The sequence below is a fragment of the Hemitrygon akajei genome, chromosome 9, assembly GCF_048418815.1.
Source record: "Hemitrygon akajei chromosome 9, sHemAka1.3, whole genome shotgun sequence".
Classification (NCBI taxonomy): Eukaryota; Metazoa; Chordata; class Chondrichthyes; order Myliobatiformes; family Dasyatidae; genus Hemitrygon; species Hemitrygon akajei.
The window spans coordinates 71,114,620-71,135,704 of record NC_133132.1 but is presented as its reverse complement, the minus strand read 5'-3'; the positions used below and the strand labels follow the sequence as shown (position 1 = coordinate 71,135,704).

Sequence of the window (21,085 nt, the reverse complement as noted above, 5' to 3'; positions counted from 1 at the left end):
TGTGAGGTGTCTGGGGTCGGACTGTGTTTGGGAGGGGTCAGGGCTCAGACTGGGGCTGTGAGGTGTCTGGGGTCGGACTGTGTTTGGGAGGGGTCAGGGCTCAGACTGGGGCTGTGAGGTGTCTGGGGTCGGACTGTGTTTGGGAGGGGTCAGGGCTCAGACTGAGGCTGTGAGGTGTCTGGGGTCGGACTGTGTTTGGGAGGGGTCAGGGCTCAGACTGGGGCTGAGGTGTCCGGGGTCTGACTGTGGTTGGGAGGGGTCAGGGCTCAGACTGGGGCTGTGAGGTGTCTGGGGTCGGACTGTGTTTGGGAGGGGTCAGGGCTCAGACTGGGGCTGTGAGGTGTCCGGGGTCTGACTGTGGTTGGGAGGGGTCAGGGCTCAGACTGGGGCTGTGAGGTGTCTGGGGTCGGACTGTGTTTGGGAGGGGACAGGGCTCAGACTGGGGCTGTGAGGTGTCCGGGGTCTGACTGTGGTTGGGAGGGGTCAGGGCTCAGACTGGGGCTGTGAGGTGTCTGGGGTCGGACTGTGTTTGGGAGGGGTCAGGGCTCAGACTGGGGTGTGAGGTGTCCGGGTTCAGTCCGTGGTTGGGAGGGGTCAGGGCTCAGACTGGGGCTGCGAGGTGTCCGGGGTCGGACTGTGGTTGGGAGGGGTCAGGGCTCAGACTGGGGCTGTGAGGTGTCCGGGGTCGGACTGTGTTTGGGAGGGGTCAGGGCTCAGACTGGGGCTGCGAGGTGTCTGGGGTCGGACTGTGGTTGGGAGGGGTCAGGGCTCAGACTGGGGCTGCGAGGTGTCCGGGGTCGGACTGTGGTTGGGAGGGGTCAGGGTTCAGACTGGGGCTGTGAGGTGTCCGGGGTCGGACTGTGTTTGGGAGGGGTCAGGGCTCAGACTGGGGCTGTGAGGTGTCTGGGGTCGGACTGTGGTTGGGAGGGGTCAGGGCTCAGACTGGGGCTGCGAGGTGTCCGGGGTCGGACTGTGGTTGGGAGGGGTCAGGGTTCAGACTGGGGCTGTGAGGTGTCCGGGGTCGGACTGTGTTTGGGAGGGGTCAGGGCTCAGACTGGGACTGGGAGGTGTCTGAGGTCGGACTGTGGTTGGGAGGGGTCAGGGCTCAGACTGGGACTGTGAGGTGTCCGGGGTCGGACTGTGGTTGGGAGGGGTCAGGGCTCAGACTGGGGCTGTGAGGTGTCTGGGGTCGGACTGTGGTTGGGAGGGGTCAGGGCTCAGACTGGGGCTGTGAGGTGTCTGGGGTCGGACTGTGGTTGGGAGGGGTCAGGGCTCAGACTGGGGCTGTGAGGTGTCTGGGGTCGGACTGTGTTTGGGAGGGGTCAGGGCTCAGACTGGGGCTGTGAGGTGTCTGGGGTCGGACTGTGTTTGGGAGGGGTCAGGGCTCAGACTGGGGCTGTGAGGTGTCTGGGGTCGGACTGTGGTTGGGAGGGGTCAGGGCTCAGACTGGGGCTGTGAGGTGTCCGGGGTCGGACTGTGGTTGGGAGGGGTCAGGGCTCAGACTGGGGCTGTGAGGTGTCCGGGGTCGGACTGTGGTTGGGAGGGGTCAGGGCTCAGACTGGGGCTGTGAGGTGTCTGGGGTCGGACTGTGTTTGGGAGGGGTCAGGGCTCAGACTGGGGCTGTGAGGTGTCCGGGGTCGGACTGTGGTTGGGAGGGGTCAGGGCTCAGACTGGGGCTGTGAGGTGTCCGGGGTCTGACGGTGGTTGGGAGGGGTCAGGGCTCAGACTGGGGCTGTGAGGTGTCCGGGTTCAGTCCGTGGTTGGGAGGGGTCAGGGCTCAGACTGGGGCTGTGAGGTGTCCGGGGTTGGACTGTGGTTGGGAGGGGTCAGGGCTCAGACTGGGGCTGTGAGTTGTCCGGGGTCGGACTGTGGTTGGGAGGGGTCAGGGCTCAGACTGGGGCTGTGAGGTGTCCGGGTTCAGTCCGTGGTTGGGAGGGGTCAGGGCTCAGACTGGGGCTGTGAGGTGTCTGGGGTCCGACTGTGGTTGGGAGGGGTCAGGGTTCAGACTGGGGCTGTGAGGTGTCTGGGGTCGGACTGTGGTTGGGAGGGGTCAGGGTTCAGACTGGGGCTGTGAGGTGTCCGGGGTCGGACTGTGGTTGGGAGGGGTCAGGGCTCAGACTGGGGCTGTGGGGTGTCCGGGGTCGGACTGTGGTTGGGAGGGGTCAGGGCTCAGACTGGGGCTGTGAGGTGTCCGGGTTCAGACCGTGGTTGGGAGGGGTCAGGGCTCAGACTGTGGCTGTGAGGTGTCCGGGTTCAGTCCATGGTTTCATGGTGTCCCGGTCCAGACCAGAGTCTGAAAGGGTCAAGGCTCAGACCAGGGTTATCAGTGTTCAGTGGTTAGCTGTCAAACTGACACTAGTGGTCGCTAAGACTTGGAGCTGTGTCTAGATGACTGCCCATTTTGGCTACAACTTCCCCCAACCCCTCTCTCTGATCTTTGATTCTGGTCACTTGTTCTCTGACCCAAGTGCCCCGTGATCTCTGATTTGTTGGCCCTCCCCTCAGGCTGAGCTGCGCCATGTTTCTGGGCGTGTCAGGCCGGATACAGCAGGAGCGACTGAAGCAACAGGGGATGGGCACCAACGAGCAGGCGGTGCACTTCCTGCACCAGGACTACCAGCAGCTGAAGGAGCAGTGCCAGGAGGAGGGGGCTCTCTTCCAGGATAGCCAGTTCCCTGCCGCCCCCACCTCCATCGGTTACAAGGAACTGGGCCCACACTCCTCCAAGACCCAGAATATTGAATGGAAGAGACCAACGGTGAGGAGAGCACTACCCCCACAATCCCATTACCCTCAGTCACCTGTCACCCTATGATCTCATCAGCCATTCCCCCCCCCCCCCCATTCTGTAACCGCACGAAGCTGTCATCAAATGATCCAGTCAGCCCACCATCCGGGGCCCTCATCACCCTTAGTCACCTGTCACCCTATGATTCCGACACCCCACGAAACTGTCAGCCCCAGTAACCCATCCTCCCGTGATCCCATCGCCCCATGATCCTGACACTCCGTGATCCTATCACTCAACACCCAATTATGCCAGTCACCCCTCAATCCCGTCACCCTCAGTCGTCCAGTGACCCCATAACTCAGTGATCTCATTGCCCCAGTAATCCCACAATCCCATCACTCTGCAATACTCTTAATACCCTACAACTCCAAAAATATTCAGTCCTGTGTGCAACCTCATAACCTCAGATATACCCTGACTGTAGACCATGAACCCGAAGCCCCATGTCCTTGTGACCCCCCCGTGATACTACCACAACATCTACAACCCCCCCCCACCCCACCAGAACTTGACTCGCCTTATCCCCATAACTCCACTACTTTACCCATATGACCCATCACCCTGTACTTGGCCATATTCCTCTTGGCTCATCCATATACCTGTCCACATTGTAAATGTTTCTAGTCTACCAGCCTTACCATCTTCCTCTTGTAGCTGGTTTCATAGGTCCACCACCAGCTGGTGGATGTTGCTTCTCACCCTATTTTCACCCTATTGCCCCTCATGATTTTATACACTTCTGTGAGATTTCCGCTTAGGAATGAAGAGGCAGCTTGTCCAATCTCAACCTATAACTCAGTCCCCTGAGTCCTGGCAAAATCCTTATGAATCTTTCTTTGCACCCTTTCCATATCCTTACTATAAAACAATACTCCCAAGTGCTGCCCCACCAACATCACAATATGCCTCTGCAGCTTCTATATTCAGAGCCCCGACTGATGAAGGCCAGGGTGCCAAATGCCTTCTTCAGTGCCTGTCTCCACTTCAAGGGAACTACACACCAGTACTCCAAGGTCCTGCTGTTTTATAACAGTATCCAGGGCCCTTCCGCTCAATGTAAAAATCCCACCTTGATTTGCCTTTTCTAAATGAAACATTTCTCACTTTTCTAAATTAAGTTCCATTTGTTATTCACCAACCCACCTACCCAGCCATTCAAAATCCTGCTGCAATTCTTGCTTTTCCTCTTTACTATCTACATAACCTACATCTACAAACTTAACAAATGCCCCTCATGCATTCTCATCCAAAGTGTTTGTATAGATGACAAATAACAATGGACCCGCTCCGACCCCAGTCAGGGAAACTTGTTTTGATCATCACCCAGTACGAGCCCTGTGATTCCTATGTCCATGACAATGACCCTGTTCCCTCTGTGAATCCTACAACCCCCAGCCACGATAGTCCTCCCCATGACCCCCCGTGACTGTTGACCACCTACCACATGACCCTCCTTCAGACTGACCACTTCTGCCTCTCTCTCCACAGGAGCTGGTGGCAAACCCAGAGTTCATCGTGGGAGGAGCGTCACGGACTGATGTGTGTCAGGGAGCCCTGGGTGAGTCATACAACATGGAACGCTGAACAGTGTGACACAGGGACAGGTCACCAGGCTGATGTAATGCCAAATTAAACTGAATCTCTTCTGCCTGTACATGATCTATGTTCCTTCATTCCCTGAGCATTCATGTGTCTGACAGTTTCAGCACATCTGCTTCCAACCATTTTGCCCTTGGCAGCATGTTCCAGGCACCAGCTGTACATCTCCTTTGAACTTATCCCTTCTGACATGAAATGTATGTCTTCTACTATTTGACATTTCTACCCTGAGCAAAGGGGGTAGAAATGCCCTGTCTACTGACTCTAAAACTTCCGTCAGGTCTCCCCTCAGCTTCTCACACTGCAGAGAAGACAATCAAAGTTTGTCTAAACTCTTCTATAAGCTGTTTGCCTTGTTGGTTATGTCCGTGTTTCTTGTATTTGTGATTTTAGCTATCTGCTCTGATCTGTACAGCACTTTGGTCAATGTGGGTTGTTTTTAAATGTGCTATATAAATAAACTTGACCTGACTTGACTTTCATCTGCAAATGATCTATGTTCCATTCCCTGCATATTTGTGTGTCAGAGAGCCTCTTAAACACCTTGAATGCATCTGCTTTTACCACCAACCTAGGCAGCACCTATCAAGCAGCCAGCATTCTCTGCGTAGAAGAAACTTGCACTTTCTGCTGCTGGTCACCGGCCCTCATGTTACAACCAGGCTTGCTCCTTTTTCAAAACTTGCTTTTGACACTGACACTGTTTGTCTTCAGCTCCACTTACACTGTGTCTACAGGTGCTTCTGAAATAGCCACTTCCCTACCTGCGAGTGTGTGATGGGACAGTGCAGAGGGAGCTTCACCCTGTGTCTGACCCTGGGAGTGTGTGATGGGACAGTGTAGAGGGAGCTTCACCCTGTGTCTGACCCCGGGAGTGTGTGATGGGACAGTGCAGAGGGAGCTTCACCCTGTGTCTGACCCTGCGAGTGTGTGATAGGACAGTGCAGAGGGAGCTTCACCCTGTGTCTGACCCTAGGAGTGTGTGATGGGACAGTGCAGAGGGAGCTTCACCCTGTGTCTGACCCCGGGAGTGTGTGATAGGACAGTGCAGAGGGAGCTTCACCCTGTGTCTGACCCCGGGAGTGTGTGATAGGACAGTGCAGAGGGAGCTTCACCCTGTGTCTGACCCCGGGAGTGTGTGATGGGACAGTGTAGAGGGAGCTTCACCCTGTGTCTGACCCTGCGAGTGTGTGATGGGACAGTGCAGAGGGAGCTTCACCCTGTGTCTGACCCTGGGAGTGTGTGATGGGACAGTGCAGAGGGAGCTTCACCCTGTGTCTGACCCTAGGAGTGTGTGATAGGACAGTGTAGAGGGAGCTTCACCCTGTGTCTGACCCTGCGAGTGTGTGATGGGACAGTGCAGAGGGAGCTTCACCCTGTGTCTGACCCCGGGAGTGTGTGATGGGACAGTGTAGAGGGAGCTTCACCCTGTGTCTGACCCTGGGAGTGTGTGATGGGACAGTGCAGAGGGAGCTTCACCCTGTGTCTGACCCTGGGAGTGTGTGATGGGACAGTGCAGAGGGAGCTTCACCCTGTGTCTGACCCTGGGAGTGTGTGATAGGACAGTGCAGAGGGAGCTTCACCCTGTGTCTGACCCTGGGAGTGTGTGATAGGACAGTGTAGAGGGAGCTTCACCCTGTGTCTGACCCCGGGAGTGTGTGATAGGACAGTGCAGAGGGAGCTTCACCCTGTGTCTGACCCCGGGAGTGTGTGATGGGACAGTGCAGAGGGAGCTTCACCCTGTGTCTGACCCTGGGAGTGTGTGATGGGACAGTGCAGAGGGAGCTTCACCCTGTGTCTGACCCCGGGAGTGTGTGATGGGACAGTGTAGAGGGAGCTTCACCCTGTGTCTGACCCCGGGAGTGTGTGATGGGACAGTGCAGAGGGAGCTTCACCCTGTGTCTGACCCTGGGAGTGTGTGATGGGACAGTGTAGAGGGAGCTTCACCCTGTGTCTGACCCTGGGAGTGTGTGATGGGACAGTGTAGAGGGAGCTTCACCCTGTGTCTGACCCTGGGAGTGTGTGATGGGACAGTGTAGAGGGAGCTTCACTCAGTGTTTGACCCTGGGAGTGGTGAATCGATGACGTACAGCAGTGGTCCCCAATCACCAGTCCACGGCCTGGTGGTTGGGGACCACTGATGTAGAGAGAATTTCATTCTGTGTCTTACTGTGGGAGTGTGTGATGGGACAGTTTAAAAGGGAGCTCCCCAGGACCCCAGGAGTATGGGACAGGATGTTAAACTAGTCTTGATGAAGGGTCTCAGCTCAAAACATCAACTGTTTAATTATTTTCATAGATGCTGAGTTCTCCAGCATTTTGTGTGTTTTGCTCTGGATTTCCAGCATCTGCAGACTCTCTTGTATTTATGTTAAATTAGGGCAGGATTGGCACAGTAAACAGTCTGGCCCTGGGAAGTGTTATAGAACAGAGAGCCCTTGTGGTACAGGTATACATTTTCCTGAAAGGGATAATATGGAAAAACTCAGTTTATTGTCAAATGCAGAAGTATGTGTCTGCACACTTGTAGTAAAAAAAAACCTGCTTGCAGTAGCATCATAGGCACAGAGAATAAGGTAAGCTGTATTCACAAGAAAACAAATTCTGTGTCGATCATACATAATTATACAACAAAATCAATTATAACAAAGAAATAGAAAGCGCATGTTTGTCCAGGATGGTCATCGTGTTGTTATACAGAGGGAATGATTTGGTTGAAGGGAAGTAGCTGTGCTTGAACTTGGTGGTGGGGGACTTCAGGCTTCATACGTCCTGCCCAGTGGTAGCTGTGTGGCCCAGGTGGCGGGGATCTTTGATAATAGATGGTGCCTTCTGTGGACATTACTGATGGTGGTGAGGGGTGTGCCCAAAATGTATTAGGCTGAGTCCACATCTCTCAGCAGCTACTTGCATTCAAATCGCCAAACCAGACCATGGAGCAATGAGTCAGGACACTTTCAGCAGTACATCTGCAGGGGTTTGTTCGGTGTCGAGCTGAAGCTGCTTAAACAAAGGGAGCAAAGACACTGGCGTGAATTGTAATTGCATCTATGTGCTGGGCCCGGGGCTGATCATCTGATATAACAATGTCAATTTGAAGCTGCTAACTCTCTCCACTGCCAATCACCCAGTGTTGTTGAGCAGTGAGAGTTTAACCTCCTCCCCCTTCCTGAAGTCAACAATCGGCTCCTCTGCGAGTGTGTATAATCCAGGCCACTCAGTGATAGGAAGGATGTCGTTAAGCTGGAAACAATTCAGAAGAGATTCACAAAAATGTTACTAAATTATTTGAGTTACTAGGAGACGCTTGGTAGGGAAAGACTGCTTTCCCTGGAGTGTAAGGGGATGAGCTGTGACCATGTAGGGGTTTGTAAAATCAAAGAGGGGCGTAGGTAAAGTGAATTGTTTCCCCCACACCAGGGTAGAGGAATCTGAAGCTACAAATAATTTCCCCCCTCTCCCCTCCCTGGACCTCCCTGACTAATTTCCCCTGCTGCAGTCTGGGTGTGCCTATGACTCACTGCTGGTATTCTCAGAGCTGCTGTGCTGTGTCCAACCGCAAAGGCTTCAAGCAGAGGAGGCGAGATACTTGTTAATCAAACATAGTACTGGGTGACCAGTAGCTCTGGCCGCATGCAGATCCCAGTCCTGGGGTATGGGAGGGGGCAGGAATCACAGAAACCCCGGTAAAAACACTGGAGATTTTCCTCAACTACAGCATAGGTTGGGAGGCTGAATCGGGTTACAGAGGCAAGGGAGAATGTAAAGACGCAGACAGGAAATAGTGTTTGCTGTGGAGGGGGTTACAAATGTTGTATACCCTGCACTGCACCCTACCTAAATTAGCAAATTGGTTAATTTCATTAAGAGGTGTCCAGCATGGTAGGGTAGAGGTTAGCGCAATCGCTTTACAGTGCCACATTCACTGATCGGGGTTCAATTCCCACCACTGTCTGTAAGGAGTTTGTGTGTTCTCCCGGTGTCTGCGTAGGTTTCTTACGGGTGCCTCAGTTTCCCCGTATGTTCCAGAGATGTACAGTTAGAGTTAGTAAGTTGTGGGCATGCTATGTTGGCACCGGGCATGTGGCCATGCTTGTGGGCTGCACCAGCACATCATCTGCGTATTGGTCGGATGCAAAATGATGCATTTCACTGTATGTTTCAATATACATGTGACAAATAAAGGTAATCATTAATTTTAATTAGTTTATTATTGTCACACTCACTAAGGTGCAGTGGAAGTTCCCTTCTTTTCACACAGGTCAATTTATTATAACAGTGCTGTGAGATCAGTCAATAACAGTTCAAGTTCAAGTTTAATTATCATTCAACCATGAATGAATACCCATGAATGCAGCCAAATGAAACAGCCTTCCTCCAGTGGAAAGGTACAAATCACAGTAACACAGCACAAGGCACATATAGCACATACAGTATAAGATACAGTAAACATACTGTCACACAAAAAATATATGATGTAGCCCAAGTCCCTGAGTCCATAGACGCCGTTAGCAAGATCAAACCTGCAGCAGTCCACAATCCAGTTTGTCTCTCCCCGAGTGAATACTGGAGGTGCTGGTGGTGGGGTAGTGTCAGCCCTCAATCAAGCATAGGCACCATTCCACACTGCTTCTGGCATCATCTTTCTGGGGCAGCTCCAACAGGCCACACAGCGGCATATGGCCTAGTCCGCACTGCAACCAAGGCCATGCAGGTCCGCCCGTCCTCATCTCACCGATTAAACCAGTAAACCAAACCTGTAGTGTTCTACATTACCGATGTCCATCCAGGTCTCACAATCAGAAGGTGAACGTCCAAGACAATCACTGGCTGATAGACTGCACACCACCTTTGTGCACTGACTCTTGACACCTTTCTGTAGCAGGCAGCAACACAGTCCACACCAAGTCCAGCTCCTCCGCTAACAAGCAACTCACTGCTGGAGTAGACCTGCAGTTCTTGAATTTCTGTATGTTCAGCGATCGTTAAAAAAGGCTTTTAACACTGGACAATAACACCTTTAGTTGGCCCCGTTGAAGTTGCTGTGTCTGTGCACACTGCCATCTTACTGGAACTGCAGAATAAAGTGTTAAAAGTGCTGATAAACAGTACACAGACATAATGAGGTAGATTGTGAAGTTAAGTGTCCATTATATTGTACTAGGGAACTGTTCAGTAGTCTTATAACTGTGGGTTAGAAGCTGTCCTTCAGTGCAGTGGGACGTGCTTTCTGGCTTTTGTTTCTTCTGTCTGATGGGAGAGGGAAGAAGAGCACACAATGTCTGAGCTGACCATAATGCAAATTAAACTAATCCCATCTGCCTGTGCAGGATAATTATCTCTCCATTCCCTGCCTGTCTAAAATACCTTTTAAACGGTGCTATCATATCTACTCCCAACACCTTCCCTGGCAGCACATTTCAGGCACCTTCTGTTCTCTGTGCTTTAAAAAAGAACTTCCCTTATAATTCTCTTTTATATTTTCCCCATCTCACCTTAAAGCTATATCCTCCAGTATCTGACATTTCCATCCTGGGAACAAAACTGTGACTCTCCTTCCTAATTTTATATAATTCTATCAGATCTCCCCCCAGCCTCTAACGCTCCAGAGAAAATAGTTCAAGTTCGTGTTTATCCATTCTCTACAATTAATGGCAGCATCCTGGTGAATAATTTCAGCACAACTACAATCGGCCCTCCTTATCCGCGAATTCTGCATGCGCAAATTCAACCAACCGCTGAAACCCGGATGTGCTCTTCCAGCACTTGTTGTTTGAGCACGTACAGACTTTTTTTTCTTGTCATTATTCCCTAAACAATGCAGTATAATAACTATTTTACATAGCAGTTACATTATATTAGGTATTATAAGTAATCTAGAGATGATTTAAAGTATACGGGAGGATGTGCGTGGATTACCATGGATCGGGATCAAAAAGAGATCGGAAGTTCTCCTACTCAGTAAGTCAGAACAGGTCCATCCGGTATTATTTAGCGTCAGTTAGTCAAACGTTTGTCTTAGTATATAGTATATAGTATATATTTCACCTTTCTATGCATATAAAACACTTAAGAACGTATGTTTCAGCGCCGGGCTCGGGAACTTCTTCCCGAGTTCGATCCAGTGACAGACTGCTATCGAGTGCACTCTCCACTGTGTCGGGTTGATGTGGAGGATCAAAAACCCAAAACCCAATAATTAAACCACTGCGTTGCTTAGTAATAATTGTAGCTTTCATTGGGGCACAGCCTTTCTCACTTTATCCATTAAAATTGTTCCTATCATTGACCAACTGTAGCCTAACACTTTTCCAATGACCGATGGCATTTCACCTCTTTCCGGTCAGTTTATTATTTCCACTTTATTTTCAATCGTGATCGTGATTATTTTCGTGAACAGAAACACTGCAGATTCAGATCACTGCTGGGTCCTAATGTCCACCGCACTGAGACAGGTTAAATAAGGTCTGGGGTTCCGCCGGGTCCTAGGATCCACCGTATTCAGACAGGTTGAATAAGGGACTTGAGCATCCGTGAATTTTGGTTTCCGCGGGGGGTCCCAGAACCAATCCCTCGCGGATAAGGAGGGCCAACTGTATTCTTTGCCTATAGATTTGACCTTCCAACGTGCAACACCTCACATTTACTCTTATTAAATTTCTTCAGCCGCTAAATGATCTGTATGCTGTTGTATCTATGACAACTTAGCTCATTATGCACAGCTCGCCAAATTCTGGGCCATCTGCAAACTTACATTCTGATCCAGTATTCTTATACAATACACCTCAAACTCCTGAGGCCATACACAAACAGGGACATTCACATTTACTACAAACTCCCTGACTCCTCCAGCTATCTGAACAAACCTAGAGATGACCCCGAGGTAATTTCTAAGGTAAGGACATGTTCGGTGCAGCTTTGTGGGCCGAAGAGCCTGTATTGTGCTGTAGGTTTTCTGTGTTTCTGTTTCTATGAACTCTTCATCTCCTAGTCTACCTCATCGTGATCCTGTAGTTAAAGAGTGTTTATTTTAATGGCAGGAGTATTAGAGGTAAGGGTGATGAGTTCAGAGTGTGGATCAGTACATGGAAATATGATGTTGTGCCTATTACAGAGTCTTGGTTAAGAGAGGGACAGGACTGGCTGCTTGATGTTGCGATATTTTAGAAAAGATAGGGGTAAAGTAAAGCACTTGACAAGATCCTCACAGTAGCCTCAAAACACATATTATCAAGGTACTATACCATATACAACCTTGATATATAGGCAGCCACAAAACAAAAAAACACAATAGAACTCACAAAAAAACCTACACCACCAAGACAGTCAAACATCCAGTGTGCAAAAAAGGAACAAATCGTTCAAACAAACAATCCACAGAACATAAACTGCAGAATTCCCAAAAGTAAGTCCGCAGGCACGGAGCCAGGTTCAGTCCAGGAGCCTGAAGGCTGCAGGCCACAGCTTTGGATCCAGGTTCAGTGCTGAAGCCAGTGTCGATGGCTGCAGCTGAAGAATCAGTTCAGCACTGAAAGGCGTAAAGCCTCACTGAGTAGTGAGCCGAACACAGGTTCATCCTTCAAAGTCCGAAAAAATATATTAAAATTGTTTGTAGTTTTGTTGTCTCACCAGTGCCATCCAGAAGATTTAAGATGCATGGGGTCCATGGTGATTTGGCCTTTTGGACTGAGATTTGGCTTGGCCACAGAAGATAGAGGATGGTAACTGGGACTTATCGTGGCTGGAGGTTTGTGCCTAGTAGTGTTCTGCAGGGATTTCTACTGATACTTCTGCTTTTATATAAATGACCTGGACGAAAATGCGGGTGGTGGATCCATAAATCTGCAGATGATGCAAAGTTTGATGGTGTAGAATACTACCAAAGGACACAGGGAGAGAAGGGAGGACACAGAGATGGACAGATAAATGGTGGATGAAGTTTAATCTGGCCAAGTGTGAGATGTTGCACTTTGGGAGCTGAAATGTAAAGGGAAATACACTGTTAAAAAGCAAGTACCCTAACAGGTGGATATTAAGATTCAAGTCCATAGGTCTCTGAAAGTGGTTACTCAGGTTGATGGCATATGCCAGATTTGCCTTTATTAGACGAGGAACCGAATTCAAGAGTCAGGAAGTTATGTTTCAGCAACTCTAGTTAAGCCACATCTGGACTATCACATTCAGTTCTGGTCATCTCACTATAGGAAGGATATTGAGCCTTTGGAGAGAATGCAGGATGCTTCCAGGCTTAGAGATTATGAGAGGTCAGAAAGATTTGAGTTTTCTCAGAGCAGCAGAGAATGAGGAGAGACCCGATGGAAGTTCATAAAATTATGACAGGCACAGAGAGAGTTGGCAGTTGGTATTGCTTTGCCAGGACAGAAATGACTAATACTAGAGACTGCACACTGAAGGTGAGAGAGGCGTAGGTTCGAAGCATATGTGGGGGCAAGTTTTTCTTTTACACAGAGTGCTAAGGGTGGTAGTGGAGGCAGATACGATGGAGGCATTTAGGAGGCTCTTAGATAGGCACATAACTGCAGAGAATGGAAAGATGTGGACATTATGTGGGCAAAGAATTTGTTTAGTTAGGCTTGTAATTAGTTTAATGAATCTGGCAGAACATCATGGGCCACAGTTCTTTGTGGTTTATTGTATTTCACTTCCTTCAGAACTGCAACTCTCTTCTGCATTTTTGGCTTTCAGTACCTCTGCATGGATAGCTTGCAACAGTCTTTTACTGTATTGGGGTACACATGTCATTAAAAAACATAGAAATGTAAAAAAATACAGGCCCAGGCTGTGCCGAACATATCCTTACCTTAGAACTACCTAGGCGTATACATAGCCCTCTATTTTTCTCAGCTCCATGTATCCATCCAGGAGTCTCTTAAAAGACCTTGTCGTTTCCACCTCCACCAGAGTCACCGGCAGCCCATTCCACACACCCACCACACTCTGCGTTTTTAAAAAAAAAAATTACCCCTTATATCTCCTCTGTACCTACTTCTAAGCATCTTAAAACTATGCCCCCTCGTGCTAGCCATTTCAGCCCTGAGGAAAAAGCCTCTGACTATCCACACGATCAATGCCTCTCATTATCTTGTACACCTCTATCAGGTCACCTCTCATCCTCTGTCATTCCAAGGAGAAAAGGCAGAGTTCACTCAACCTATTCTCATAAGGCATGATTGCCAAGCCAGGCAACGTCCTTGTAAATCTCCTCTGTACCCTTACTATGGTTTCCACATCCTTTCTATAGTGAGGTGACCAGAATTGGGCACAGTACTCCAAGTGGGGTCTGACCAGGATCCTATATAGCTGTAACACTACCTCTCTGCTCTTAGACTCAATCCCACGATTGATGAAGGCCAGTGCACCGTACGCCTTAACCACAGAGTCAACCTGCGCAGCAGCTTTGAGTGTCTTATGGATTCAGACCCCAAGATCCCTCTGATCCTCCACACTGCCAAGAGTCTTACCATTAATACCATATTCTGCCGTCATATTTGACCTACCAAAATGAACCACATCACACTTATCTGGATTGACTCCATCTGCCACTTCTCAGCCCAGTTTTGCATTCTATCGATGTCCCACTGTAACCTCTGACAGCCCTCCACACTGTCCACAACACCCCCAACCTTTGTGTCATCAGCAGATGTACTAACCCATCCCTCCACTTCCTCATCCAGGTCATTTATAAATATCACAAAGACTAGGGGTCCCAGAACAGACCCCTGAGGCACATCACTGGTCACCGACCTCCATGCAGAATATGACCCGTTTACAACCACTCTTTGCCTAATGTGGGCAAGCCAGTTCTGGATTCACAAAGCAATGTCTCCTTGGATCCCATGCCTCCTTACTTTCTCAATAAGCTTTGCATGGGGTACCATCAAATACCTTACTAAAATCCATATACACTACATCTACGGCTCTACCTTCATCAATTTGTTTAGTCACATCCTCAAAAAATTCAATCAGGCTTGTAAGGCATGACCTGCCTTTCATAAAGCCATGCTGACTATTCTTAATCATATTGTGCTTCTCCAAATGTTCATAAGTCCTGCCTGTCAGAATCTTCTCCATCGACTTACCAACCACTGAGGTAAGACTCACTGGTCTATAATTCCCTGGGCTATCTCTATTCCCTTTCTTGAACAAGGGAATAACATGCGCAACCCTTCAATCCTCTGGAACCTCTCCTGTCCTCATTAATGGTGCAAAGATCATTGCCGGAGGCTCTGCAATCTCCTCCCTCACCTCCCACAGTTGCCTGGGGTACATCTCATCCGCTCCCAGCGACTTATCCAACTTGATGCTTTCCAAAAGCTCCAGCACAATCTCTGCCTTAATATATATGTGCTTAAGCTTTTCAGTCCACTGCAAATCAACCCTACAATCACCAAGATCCTTCTCTGTAGTGAATACTGAAGCAAAGTATTCATTAAGTACCTCTGCCATCTCCTCCAGTTCCATACACACTTTTTCACTGTCACACTTGATTGTCCTATTCTCTCACGTCTTGTCCTCTTGCTCTTCACATACTTGTAGAATGCCTTGGGGTTTTCCTTAATTCTGTCCGCCAAGGCCTTCTCATGGCCCCTTCTGGCTCTCCTAATTTCATTCTTAAGCTGCTTCCTGCTAGCCTTATAATCTTCTAGATCGCTATCATTACCTAGTTTTTTGAACCTTTCATAAGCTCTTCTTTTCTTCTTGACTAGATTTACAATTTGTATACCATGGTTACTGTACCCTACCATCCTTTCCCAGTCTCATTGGAACGTATCTACACAGAACCCCACACAAATATCCCCTGAACATTTGCCACATTTCTTCCATACGTTTCACTGAGACATCTGTTTCCGGTTTCCACATTCCTGCCTGATAGCCTCATATTTCCCCTTACTCCAATTTAAACATTTTCCTAACTTGTCTGTTCCTATCCCTGTCCAATACTATGCTAAAGGAGATAGAATTGTGATCACCAATCCAATCCAGTTCCCCAGACGACACTTCCTCCCTCTCTGTCTCTGTAAGGATGCCATTATTTTCTCTGGTAAGATGGTGGCACGCTTGGTCGCAACAGCTTCCATTGTTTTTTTTTAAAGTATTTTTATGTTTTTTTTAATACTCCTGCTGGATATTAAGAACGTAAAGTAGTGCAGGTCTACCCCATCAGCAAATTGCTCGTTGACAGGAACTGAAGCAGCTGAACTTAGTGCTGCTGCCTACGTTTGTCCAAGAGTTGGTGGACGAAGGCGGTGTGCAGTGAATCGCTTTTCTTGTGATCGCAAGACCGTGTTGTACATTGTTAATGTGGAATGCTGAAGTCTGATTCGCTGATTCATTGGCGGATGGTGGGGGAGCTGCAAGGCCTCGGAAAAGGCCTTTAGCCGCGATGTTGACTGTTTGCAGTCACCCAAGAGAGAGGCGTTGGAGCTGGTGAGCTCCACCAGGGTGCCGGGGGTAGTGTAGCACAGTGGTGAAGCTGGAGTCGGTGCGGCACTCTCCTCCCCACTCACCAAGTGTTCGCTCGGCAGAAGACAAACCATATTGTGTTCGACTGTAGACTGCTGCAGCCTTCGTGGACTCAGGGTTTTGGACTATACTTCCTTTGTGTGACTATTTTACTGATGTGCTATATGTGCTTTGTGCTGTGTGTGACTATAGGTATTGTGTTTGGCACATTGGTCCTGGAGTAATGCTGTTTCATTTGGTTGTACTTATTGGTGGTCATGTATGGTTGACTGACAATCAAACTTGAACTCTCAGTTTCTCCACCTCAGTTACATCAGCTCTCCAGATGTTGTCTTCACTCCCGGACATCTGAGATATCTTCCTTTTTCAGGACATGGGGCTTCCCTGTCCAGATTGTGACTGAGCAGAGCCCACTGCAGCATCTCCATTTCCCAAGCTTCTGGCTTCAGCCCACCTCTCCCGTACCGAACAGAGATGAAGTCCCAGTCCTCACTTACCTGCCTACCAACCTCTGCATCCAGCACACCATTCAAAGTCATTTCTGCCAACTACAATGAGATCCTACCACCAACTTCACCTTCTCCCCATCCATTTCCACTTTCCACTGGGATCGCTCTCTCCATAACTCCTTGGTCAATTGATTCCACCCCCCACCCCCCCGGTAGCATTTTTCCTGTAACTGGAGGTGGTATAACACCCGTCCCTAATTTCTTCTTTCAGTCTTGTCTTTGCTTGCAACGTGGTCTCCTCAATGTCAGTAGATGGGGCAAGCTAAGCAGCACTTCACTGAGCACTTGAGCTCTGTCTGCCTTAACTATCCCAGGTGCCAACCATTTTAATTCCTCCCTCCATTCCCATATTGACATGCCTCTTCCCAGTCTCTCCCCCTACCAGGGAGAGACTAAGCACAAACTAGAGGGACAGCACCTCGTATTCCTTCTGGGAACTCTACAACCCAATGGTGTGAACATTGAATTATCCAATTTCAGGTAACTTGCTCCCCCTTTCTCCCACTGATCTACCTAGATTCATTCATTCTCGCTGTCACTCACACACACCCTTCTTCCAAAACACCTCTGGTCCCCATCATCATGTTTCAGTCTCCTCCCCCCACAGTTCCCATCTGCCCTCCCTACCTCCTTTATTTGTTTCCATGTTTCAACTTCCTCTCCTATGGGATTCCATCATCTACAACCCTTTATCCCTTGCCAGCCTCCAATGCTGTTTCTACTCTCCCTTCCCCCATCTTCCTATCACCCTTCCTCACTTGATCCACCAATTGTCTGCCAGCTCTTGCCCCACTCCTTCCCCTCACCTCTTTATACTGGCTATCTCCCCTCTATCACTCAGTCCAGATGAATGGCCTCAACCCAAAGCATCAACTGCCCGCTTCCCTCCGCAGATGCTGCCTGACCTGCCGACTCCTCCAGGTTCCAGCCTCTTGTGTCCAATGTCCTTGCTCTGTAACAGCTGCTCCCAAACTACACTCCCCAGTTCCTGCCTTACTCTGTTAATCAGCATTCCATAACTTAGCCCTTTCCCCCATGTCCATTCTTATCCCAACGAATAACTATTTGAAAATTTATGGAGTTATGATCACTGTTCCCAAAATGTTCTCTCACTGAAACTCTAATCACCTGACTAGGTTCCTTTGCTGAGGGAGGGAGGGGTGTAGGGGCCAAGGGTGTTGTGGAGACAGGGAGAGATGTAGGGACTGGGGGGGGGGGGGAATTACAGATACTGGAAGGAATGTAGGGACTGGAAAAGAGATGGGAAGGGGGGTAGCTGGAGGGGACGGTGGATATAGGGATGGGTGTAGGGGAAGGGGGTTTGAAAGACGGGAAAGATTATAGAGAGAGGGAATTACAGAGATGGGGAGGGGTATGGAGGCTGGAGAGAGTTACAAAGGGGAATGGGTGTGAGGGTCAGAGGGGGTGATGGATGAGGATGGGTGTTGGCATCAGAGAGGGTGACAGATGAGGGTTGTAGGGGTCAGAGGGGGTGATGGATGTAGGGGTCAGAGGGCTTTACAGAGACAGGGTTTGTGGGGGCCGGATAGTGTTACAGGGATGGGCTGGAGAGGGTTACTGATAGGTAACTCTCTCCAGCCCATCAATAGGAAACCTATTGACTTGTCAGAGCCTCTCTCTCTCTCTCTCTCTCTCCAGGGGACTGCTGGCTGCTTGCTGCCATCGCCTCACTGACTCTGAATGAAAACTTACTGCACCGTGTGGTCCCTCATGGGCAGAGCTTCCAGGAGGACTACGCTGGAATCTTCCACTTCCAGGTACAGAGCGAAGGGGGTGGGGGTTGTCACCGGAGCCCATTCCCCATGGGAGGGAGAATTGTGGGGTGGTAGGAGTATGGGGGCTTGGGGTCTGGGTGGGGAGGAAGAGGTGTAGAGACTTTGGAAGGGTTGGAAGGAGATGGAGGGGCTGGGGAGGGGTAAGGTTAGGGGCTCGGTAGGGTTTGAGGGGAGAGGCTGAGTGGCTGATAGGGATGGGGGAGGGCAGATAGACTACAAGTAAGAGGTTGTATTGTGTTGGAGAGGGGAGAGAGGTAGGGAGAGGGGCAAGAGCCACAGAGTCATACAGCCCAGAAGCAGGCCTTTCAGCCCAACTTGTCCATTCTGTTCATGATAGCCCATCCAAGCTAGTTCCATTTGCCAGTGCTTGGCCGATTGTTTTTAGGCTTTTCCAATCCAGGTATCTGTCCAACTGTCAATTAAAGTTGTTACTGTCTCTGCCTCAGCTATTCTCTCTGCAATCTGATTCCACATGGATCCACACTGTTTTTAAAAAAAAAAGTTGCTCCTCAAGTTCCTCTTAAATGTTTCTCCTCTCACCTTAAATCTATGTTCTTGACACCCCAATTTGAAAAGACTGTGCGCATTCACTGTATCTAAGCCCCTCATGATTTCATACAACTCTCTATAATCACATCTCAGTCTCCTGCACTTGCAGGATAAAGTCCTTGCATGGCCGTCCTCTCTCTGTAGTCCTGGCAGCAACCTCATAAATCTTCTCTGCATTTTTATTAGTTTAATAACATCTTTCCATCACCCCATCTAAAAGCTTAATCAAGTCCATATGAATGATCTGCCATGCACAAAGCCTTGCTGACTAGCCCAAATCAGCCCATCTTTCCAGATGTGCATATAGCTTATCCCTCGCAATCCTTTCTAGTCACAGATGTTAGTTACTGGTCCATAGTTCTTAGACTTTTCCTTGTTGAAGAAGAGCAGCGTAACAGTCGCTATCCGCCAGTCTTCCAGCACCTCTCCCTTGGCTAAGGATGATGTAAGTATCTCAGCCAAGGAACCTGCCTTTCCTCCGACAGTGTTCTTAGATAAACCTGCTCTGGCTCTGAGATTTGTCTAGCTTCGTAACATCCAGCGTGGCCTCTGTTATAATGCAGATTATCCCCAAGACCTCCACATTTACTTTTCCTAGTTCTGAAGTATCCATGTCTTTATTCATGGTAAAAACAGAGGAGAAATATTCATTGTGTCCTATTCTTTAGTTATTCTTTTTCCCTTAATACTGTATACTTATAAAATCTCTTTGGATGTTCCTGTATCTTCTGTGTCAAAGTTATCTCATGCCCCCTTTTTGCCTTTCTGATTTTCATCTTGAGTACACTTCTATATTCTTTAAACTCCTCCAGGAATTCACTTGATACCTGTACCTGACCCATACCTTTTTTCTGGCCAGTGCCATAGTATCCCTCATCATCCAAGGTTCTCTATTCTTGCCAGCCTTGCCCTTCACTCTAACATGGACATCTAGACATAAAGCTCTCACTACCTCACCTTTCAACGTCTTCAGCAAATACACCATTCCAATGAACCTTTGCAAACTCCTGTCTCGTACCAGCAAACCTTGCCTTGGAGGGTGGAATGAACAGCAGTCAAGGGGAGGTGCAGAGTGGGGCAAGGGGATGGAGAGGTGAGTAGGGAGAGGGAAGAGGATGGTGAGCAGCGGGGAGCAGTACTGACGACCCCGGCCCTGTGCTCAGTTCTGGCAGTTCGGAGAGTGGGTGGACGTGGTGATCGATGACCGACTACCAACAAGGGACGGAGAGCTGCTCTTCGTGCACTCAGCCGAGCAGAATGAATTCTGGAGCGCCCTGCTGGAGAAAGCCTATGCCAAGTGAGTGCTGATCCCTGAACACCAACCACTGACATTACCCCCCCACCTTATCCGGCAGAAGTCAGGGAGAGGTTGGGGTTATGATCAATGTGAGGGAGGGAGGGAAGAAGTGGCAGATGGAATACAGCACGGGGAAATATGGAGTTATGCACTTTGGTAGAGAGAACAGACTATTTCTAACTGGAGATAGAATTGAGAAATGGGGGTTGAAAGGCACTTGGGCGTCCTAGTGCAGAATTCATTTCAGGTTGATTTGCAGGTTAAATCAGAAATAAAGAAGACAAATGCAATGTTAGGATTCATTTTGAGAGGCCTAGAAATAAAACAATGATGTAATGCTGAGACTTTATAAGGTATCGGTCAGACTGTGTTTGGAATTTTGTCTATCCATGGCCTCCTCTACTGTCAAGATGATGCCACACTCAGGTTGGAGGAGCAACACCTTATATACCGGCTGGGTAGCCTCCAACCTGATGGCATGAACATAGACTTCTCTAACTTCTGTTAATGCCCCTCCTCCCCTCCTTACTCCATCCCTGACATATTTAGTGTTTCCCCCCTCTTTTGTCTCTCTTTCTGCCTGTTCTCCATCTCCCTCTGGTGCTTCCCTCCCCCTTTCTTTCTCCCTAGGCCTCCCATCCCATGATCCTTTCCCTTCTCCAGCTCTGTATCCCTTTTGCCAATCACCTTTCCGGCTCTCAGCTTCACCGCACCTGCTCCGGTCTTCTATCATTTCGCATTTTCCCCTCCCCCTCCTACTTTCAAATCTCTTACTATCTTTCCTTTCAGTTAGTCCTGACGAAGGGTCTCGGCCTGAAATGTCGACAGTGCTTCTCCCTATAGATGCTGCTTGGCCTGCTGCGTTCCACCAGCATTTTGTGTGTGTTGTTGGAATTTTATGACCATTTTGGGCCTCATATCTAAGGAACAATGTGTTGGTCCTGGAGAGGATAAAGAAGAGGTTCACAATAACGATCACAGAAATGAAAGGCTTAATGTTTGAGAAGAGTTTGATGTCTCTAGGCTTGTACCCATCTCATTTATCCACATTAGGACCATA

General features: G+C 49.1%; 1 protein-coding gene across 3 annotated transcripts in view; it reads left to right on the top strand.

The window, feature by feature from the left end:
• The window catches only part of LOC140733233 (calpain-1 catalytic subunit-like), a 43,624-nt gene that overhangs the window by 3,667 nt on the left and 18,872 nt on the right, over nt 1–21,085 (top strand). For all 3 annotated transcript variants that reach the window (XM_073056288.1, XM_073056289.1, XM_073056290.1), the window contains exons 2-5: nt 2,506–2,758; nt 4,280–4,349; nt 18,043–18,161; nt 19,892–20,025. In XM_073056288.1, coding sequence (XP_072912389.1) covers nt 2,519–2,758; nt 4,280–4,349; nt 18,043–18,161; nt 19,892–20,025 — 563 coding nt within the window. In that variant the 5' untranslated portion in view covers nt 2,506–2,518. The remainder of the gene's footprint in view (nt 1–2,505; nt 2,759–4,279; nt 4,350–18,042; nt 18,162–19,891; nt 20,026–21,085) is intronic.